At 33.7% G+C, this 7,779-nt stretch overlaps 2 protein-coding genes across 3 annotated transcripts in view; one reads left to right on the top strand and one right to left on the bottom strand.

Moving 5' to 3' along the window:
* Positions 1 to 4,969, bottom strand: part of LOC107730526 (succinyl-CoA ligase subunit alpha, mitochondrial) — a 22,705-nt gene extending 17,736 nt beyond the window's left edge. Inside the window, exons 1-2 of one of the 2 annotated variants that reach the window (XM_016541377.1) lie at positions 4,853 to 4,969; positions 2,613 to 2,713 (exon numbers count right to left, since the gene is read on the bottom strand). In XM_016541377.1, coding sequence (XP_016396863.1) covers positions 2,613 to 2,713; positions 4,853 to 4,886 — 135 coding nt within the window. In that variant the 5' untranslated portion in view covers positions 4,887 to 4,969. Of the gene's footprint in view, positions 1 to 1,774; positions 1,876 to 2,612; positions 2,714 to 4,852 lie in introns of both variants that reach the window. The other variant, XM_016541376.1, reaches the window with a different exon arrangement.
* Positions 4,970 to 6,169: 1,200 nt separating this feature from the next.
* LOC107730531 (CDGSH iron-sulfur domain-containing protein 2) overlaps positions 6,170 to 7,779 on the top strand; it is a 2,283-nt gene continuing 673 nt past the window's right edge. Inside the window, exons 1-2 of the mRNA XM_016541381.1 lie at positions 6,170 to 6,428; positions 7,067 to 7,281. Of these exons, the coding sequence (XP_016396867.1) occupies positions 6,326 to 6,428; positions 7,067 to 7,281 (318 nt within the window). The 5' untranslated portion in view covers positions 6,170 to 6,325. The remainder of the gene's footprint in view (positions 6,429 to 7,066; positions 7,282 to 7,779) is intronic.

The raw sequence follows: 7,779 nt of genomic DNA, 5'->3' as shown, positions 1-7,779 counted from the left end.
TGGTATTTAGCAAACACTTTTATCCAAAGCGACTTACAAATGAGGACAATAGAAGCAATCAAAACCAACAAAAGAGCAATAATAATGCAAGTGCTATATTAGTATATTATTATAGTTTTATATTTCAATTTCACAAATAAACGTACAGTATTTTGTCTAAGCAATAATAAAAGGACACATTTAATTTATAATTTGTCTTAAATCTAATTTTGTAAAAAAAAAATCGTGAATCGAATCGTGAAATCAAAATCGTGAATCGAATCGAATCGTGAGTTGAGTGAATCGTTACATCCCTAACTCATAGACAACCAGTTGCTTATCTACTCAATAACATAGCCATTTTGCGTGAATTTCTACAGATGTGAAATAAATGCAACAATGCATAGCATTACACTATAATTTCATTTAGCATACAGTTGGTTCTGAAAAAGTATAGTATGCAGTGTATCGCAGTGAGAGAGAAGTTGCTTGTACTTCAAGAATTTGCTTGTACTGGTTGCTTGTACTTGTTAAAACAAAAAATATTTGTTGTTTGTCTCAATAAATTGAGTTAATTTAAAAATACAGTGGTTAAATGTAAACATTTTGTTCTATTGCTCTTTGCTTTAAAAAAGGTTATAAAAAATGCCAATAATTATCGATACCGAACGATATGAAACATTATATCGTGGATACATTTTTTAGCTATATCGCCCAGCCCTACTTTGAAGTGGCCATATTATATCTTATATGAAAAATTACTTAATTTAATATTTTAGTTTATAAATGATCTTATTTGTATTTATTATTATTATTATTATTATTATTTTATTATTATTATTACATCATCATCTCCCAGTTGTTTCTTTTTTTGGCATCAAAACCCACTTTGCTCTCAAAATGTTATGCCCACATTATTACAAACAAGGAAGAAATAATGACCACTGTAGCCTACAGATCCTTAAAATGTTGCGTCAAAATTATAAATGCTATTTTGGGGTTTCATAAGCATGCAGGCTTTACATCAAATTCATCTGTGTTCTGTGACTCACTGTTTGCAAAACTGGATTTATCCACTTTTAAATATTTTGGGTCAAATAAAACTTTGGCTTTATCAACAGCATCTGTGGTAATATGTAAATTACCAGCGAAAATTATTTTGAGTCCCACAGTTTTAAAAACTAGAATATCATAATGAAATTTGTTGTTTGAATTTTATCAAATTGACAGAATTTGAAAGCTCAGACTTTGTTTCACAGTGTAAAAAATATAATAAAGCACAAAGCTTATTGTGATTATTGGATGGCAAGTGTGCAACAAATAGTGTTTAGTGAAGGTTTGTTCATGCATTAACTAAAAACAGCACTGGTTCATCAAAATGAAGATTGGTTAAAAACAAGAAATCAATATTGTTAATCCAGCACTGGCATTCACACAGCTGACATGTTTACCAGTTGCAGTTTATTCACATTGTTTGCAAGGAAAATACACTTTCTCTATCAGAGAAGCACAAATTAAATGTCACAGTTTTGGTCAATCATTTTTGCCCTCCAAAACTGTTGATTTCAGTGCATCACTAACATCTTATGTTTAATTATGGTGAGCAGATAATCAAGTTTAAAATACAGTGAGATTTACTGCTGTTGCTCAGCCAGTTACTCTCACTTAGACAGGCCACAACCAAGTAGACTGCATTCCAATTAGTGAGTGACTTAATAAAATTACAGGAGAGCCTTTTCAGATATTTGGGCTGAAATACAGGGTGCTGTGGGGAACAGAGACTGTGGCTACTCACCTGTTTTCCTGTGAAGCCTTGACAGATGACCTTAGTGTTCTTGTTGATGTAAAGGTTCTTCCTGTTGCCAGTATAACAGTGTCTCACCCCGGCCTGCTGCACTGCAAATACAAACACAACAGCAGTGGAATGAGAAGCAAGATTCAGCGTGAATTTCTACAGATGTGAAATAAATGCAACAATGCATAGCATTACACTATAATTTCATTTAGCATACAGTTGGTTCTGAAAAAGTATAGTATGCAGTGTATCGCAGTGAGAGAGAAGTTGCTTGTACTTCAAGAATTTGCTTGTACTGGTTGCTTGTACTTCACTGTCATCAGTGCATAACTCTTTAAATAAATATATATATATATTTCTCTTTTAAAAGTAATATAGTAGAAAATCTAAATGGTCAGAGCATTTTACTGTAATCTGCGAAAGAGTATTGCTACTTTTGAAACTTTTGGTTCTCTTAAAGGCAGGGTATGTGATTTTTCAAAAACACTTTAGAAAACTGATTCGGGCCGAATAGCAAAACAAACTTGTAGCCAATCAGCAATAAGGGGCGTGTCTACTCGTGATGTGGAGGAGAGAGCTTTCAGTTTTGCCCTCCAAAACTGTTGATTTCAGTGCATCACTAACATCTTATGTTTAATTATGGTGAGCAGATAATCAAGTTTAAAATACAGTGAGATTTACTGCTGTTGCTCAGCCAGTTACTCTCACTTAGACAGGCCACAACCAAGTAGACTGCATTCCAATTAGTGAGTGACTTAATAAAATTACAGGAGAGCCTTTTCAGATATTTGGGCTGAAATACAGGGTGCTGTGGGGAACAGAGACTGTGGCTACTCACCTGTTTTCCTGTGAAGCCTTGACAGATGACCTTAGTGTTCTTGTTGATGTAAAGGTTCTTCCTGTTGCCAGTATAACAGTGTCTCCCCCCGGCCTGCTGCACTGCAAATACAAACACAACAGCAGTGGAATGAGAAGCAAGATTCAGTAAATACACCTAATAAACCTTTTTTTTTTTAAATATATTTTTACATTTCTTAGTGAGGTCTGCATGACCAAATGTTGCCGTTTCTATAAATATCTTCATAACATTTTCTGGGTCCAACACACCTGCCTGCAGGTTATTTATTCATCTGCCACACTAAATGCAAATGTTTGATCTAAATTAAATCAGGAAACTTCCAAATAAACCGGCAGGTTTTAAAGTCAACTTGGCAGCTACATTAGTAAACTTGGTCTAGGCCTAAGAAGTTTCATTCACATTACTCTGTAAGTTCCCTACAGGATCTGATGTCCAAAGGTCATGCTGCCTTGACCTCAAATAGTTTGGAAATAGGGCTGTTATATTCATGTCATTTTCACTGTGTGCTGTATGTAAAATGAGTGTTACCTTGGCTTTATTTGAAAAAATATGATTCCCAATGCACACAAACTTCCCAGAATACTGAGTGCCCTGTTGGTTACAGTGTTTACTTCCTTTTTAATTATATTTTTATTAAATATTTATTTTTTTGTGAAAAATACTTTATCTTCTAGAGTATAAGTATGTTTATTTTACACGTTTATTTTTTAATCCATTTTCAAATGATTTCAAATTTCATAAATATGAATTAAAATAAAAATAAAATTATATCGGCTTTATATCGGCCATCGGCTTTCCAAGATATCGGCATCGGCTGTCAAAAAACCAATATCGGTCGACCACTAGTTAAATCTTCGGTTTATTCAGCAACCGCTATATGGATTTCCTGGGTTTCTTCTGCGAGGCGTACTTGGAGTTTCAGCGCGAGAGTGCCCTCTGGTCTTCGGATGGAGATTTACTATTGATCACAGAACCGTGCTTCACTGAAAGATATGCATGACAATCGCAGCTTCTGCCTAATCGCGATTTATCGCCTTTGCAATTTAATTTCGATTAATCGTGCAGCCCTATTTGGAAATAAGACAGGGGTCAAACCGACAACACTAGTTACAAAGCACCATGCTGAACTATAAATTTCAATAAGTTTATAGGCTAAGTGAACAGCAAAGAGTTTTATCTCCTGAATGATGCAACAAAAAAACATGACTTCAAGAAACAGGCTACTGATCACAACTGACAGGATTAGATGGTCCAGCCATTTCTCTAGGTTAAAGTTCACTTTAAACCACTCATAGTAGGGATGTAACGATTAACCGCGAGCCAGTTGAAAATCGATTCAAATATGTGACGATTCAAATCGGTTGAGATGCTAAACAAATCACGATACAGTTGGGGTAGGAGTTTATATGAATGTATCTCTGACTGTCTTTAGAAAAAGTTTACGTGGTATTTTCTTTTCATCTTGTTGCCTCTGAATGTGCCTTTAACTCTTCCAGTCTTGTGCAATGCCAATAAGGGAATTTTCACTCACAGAAAGTAGTGCTGAATAACTTCTCTCTCACTGCGATACACTGCATACTATACTTTTTCAGAACCAACTGTATGCTAAATGAAATTATAGTGTAATGCTATGTATTGTTGCATTTATTTCACATCTGTAGAAATTCACGCAAAATGGCTATGTTATTGAGTAGATAAGGTTGTCTATGAGTGGTTCAAAGTGAACTTTAACCTAGAGAAATGGATGGACCATCTAATCACACAGCTTGTCACACTAGTCATCATGTACTACCTGTCAACTTAAGCTATTAAGCTTAAGCAAAGTAAAATAACTGTAGCCAAGACACAGACTCTTTCCTTTCCAACACATAAATAAGCACTTGGTTACATTAAATGATACTGCTGTCAGACTGCAACATTTCAAGTTCACTAACATTGCTCTATTAACTACATTTTAATAAGTTAACCTCGCGATGAGTTTGAAATTAAGCATATTTACCAGTAAAGGTCACGTTTCAGAAGTTCACTGTTAAATATGTTACACTTGGTGCTGATAACACCAACACCAACACAACAGCATTAGCATTAGCTCACTGTGTCTGTTCAATGAAAATAACGAGATAAACGACTCCAACGTGTAGAATAGCGGATGCAGTAATGTCAAAACAAAGACAGCGATGTGTTTCAAATGTAACAACACTCATGTCTGTTTTACTTACAGAGCAACCGGGCAAACAACCTGCTATGAGACATCTTCGGTCATTCACCAATGACACCGGACAGACATGGACCTAAACGGCAGCGCACATAGTAGTCCTGCTAGATGCCTGAAGAGAAAGAAACGCCTTTATAGGGCGTAAATAACACGTACAACACACCATATAATTAAATGTGACTTTAGAAATAAATTTAGCTCGGCGTTTTAAATTAATCCATGAAAACGGACATTATTTTCTCAAAAGCGCAAGGAATGCTGGAGAATGTTGTTCTTTCATGACTGCCTTGAATAATAATGTAATGTTAATGTAATGTAATATAACATAATAATTAATCGGATTATATATAATCAACAGTAAATTATTATTATTATTATTATTATTATTATTAATAATAATATTACTCTTTGCACCATTATTACACCACAGAAAGTGACACTGTACACTGTATCCATTTGTATCCATATTTAGATTTTATTATTATTTTTTTTAGTTTAAATTTTGCAAGACAGACAGGGAAAAATGAAAGGAAATAACAAGACAGATTTATTATTATTATTATTATTATTATTATTATTATTATTATTATTATTATTATTATTATTATTATTATTATTATTATTATTATTATTATTATTATTATTATTTAAAAGCAGATCCATATTATTTAATATCGTATAAACGGAATAAAATATGGCTTAGCTTTAGTCCATTTTCTCACATGAATATGATACTTTCGTAGTAAAATAAAGAGATGTATGATAAAAAATAATATCACAAGCAATATTATCATGTACAAAAATCAAATTACATCATGATATTTGTTTAAAATAATAATAATAATAATAATAATAATAATAATAATAATAATAATAATAATAATAATAATAATAATAATAATAATAATAATAATAATAATAATAATAATAATAATAATAATAATAATAATAATAATAAAACCAAAGATTCTTGAAAAGTTCGAGAAATCTGTCAAAACAATCTTGCATATTCACACGAAAAAGTTCCTTTTGCAGCACCATACAGTTTGCAAGAATTACAAAATTCAAATTAAATCAAATAATTCAAATAATAATTCAATTCAAATTTCTTAACAGGGTATCTCTAACTTGATTATTTATGAAGTATTCGTTTGTTATTGTCCTGACTCTTTTTCTGTACGAGACTAAAGTAAAGAGCATAGGGTAAAGAGCCAACAAAACCAAAAGCAAGTGGCGCGGTGAAAGCAGCCAATCGGGCGCAACCAACTCTGCAGATGCTGATTGGTTGACGCTTTTACTGCGCGTCGTGCGCTTACGCTTATTCACGGTCACAGCTACGTAGATTCTTCCAGCCTCGAGTAGCGCCTCTTCAACGAGCAAACGGAAACGACTACGCAAGTGAACTAACGCGACGACGTACAATGTCCCAGGAAATATCCTGCTGTCTCTCAATTAGAAGCGCACAAAATCATTCAAGATGGTGTTAGAAAGTATCTCCAGGATTATCAAAATGCAACTTCCAGCCTACCTCAAGAAACTACCCCTTCCAGACACAATCGGCGGCTTTGCGAGACTCACAGGTATGTGTTTTATCACGCAAAATGTCACAAGCGTAGGAGGAAAGTTAAGTTAAGCGCGCATGCCTGCATAGAAAGAGTGATGTCAGTGTCTCTGTTTTCCGTCTGTTAAACGCTCAAATAAGTCATAACTTATAAACTGGTTGGAAAAATGCCACCTTCCATGCACATTCTTGAGAAGATACTCAATATGTAGTGTCTCCTTGCACAAGTGATTCTACTTTCGTATCCAAAATATCCACAACAGTGAGTGTCTGTTTTAGAAATGTGAAGGACAACATATGCAGAGCATCTGACAGCATGCTTTGCTTTATTATAGTATTATAAAAGGTGGCACAATAAATGCACAACTATTTGTATCTGTAACGTTAAATATGTTAAAGCAGCCTTTACAAACAACTAAAATAAGCAACGGTTATTGTGTAATTCAACAGTTCATGACAGGTTAATTTTCACTAATGCACATGTGTATAAATATGATAAGTGTGTTAATCATTGAATATTATTTTATCTGTCACTTACCACGCTTTTTTTTCCCACAGTAAACAGAAGAGCTCTCACTAAGTAGATTATGTTGTTAATGTGATAATTAAGAATACAGCAAACTCTATGATGAGCTGTAACTCTTGATTGTGTCTCAGTTTCAGAGTGGCTGCGGCTCCTACCGTTATTGGGCATTTTGGCTCTGTTGGGTTATCTGACCATCCGGCCCTTCCTGCCCAAGAAGAAAAAGCAAAGAGACAGTCTAATAAATCTGAAGATCCAAAAAGAAAACCCTAAAGTGGTGAATGAGATCAACATAGAGGACCTGAGGACTCCAAATGTTTGCTACTGCCGCTGCTGGCGATCTAAAACGGTAGGAGGTTCCATGCCTGAGAAAAATAGAATATTTTATGTAAAAGGAAAAAAACACACACAGTGTATCTGATTTAAATGGGTAGTATCATGAGAAACTGTAAAGTAGATCAATGTACTATGAACATATACAATAACAGCACCAAAGTCAAGTCAAATGTTTGTATAGCGCTTTTCACAATAGAGCAGTTCAGAGCAGAAAAAAAGAAAGAAAAGAACAGAAAATCATGATGTTAATGTTTATAATATCTTAATGAATTAGGGCGATAATATATTTTACATTTTGCGATGATACAAGCAATCAAACAGTAGAGGAAATTGACTTGTTGACACACAAAAAAAATAATGAATAACATTATAATTGGACCAAAGAGGGAATAGGTATTCTGAAATTAATTAAAAATATATGATATGTCCCATTTAAGAAAAAAACTGTAGTGAAACTTAACATACATATGTGTGGAGAAAAAAAAAAAATATATATATATATATATACTGT

The sequence above is a fragment of the Sinocyclocheilus rhinocerous genome, unplaced genomic scaffold, assembly GCF_001515625.1.
Source record: "Sinocyclocheilus rhinocerous isolate Xijiao unplaced genomic scaffold, SAMN03320098_v1.1 scaffold1570, whole genome shotgun sequence".
Taxonomy (NCBI): domain Eukaryota; kingdom Metazoa; phylum Chordata; class Actinopteri; order Cypriniformes; family Cyprinidae; genus Sinocyclocheilus; species Sinocyclocheilus rhinocerous.
This window is presented reverse-complemented; position numbering and strand designations above follow the sequence as displayed.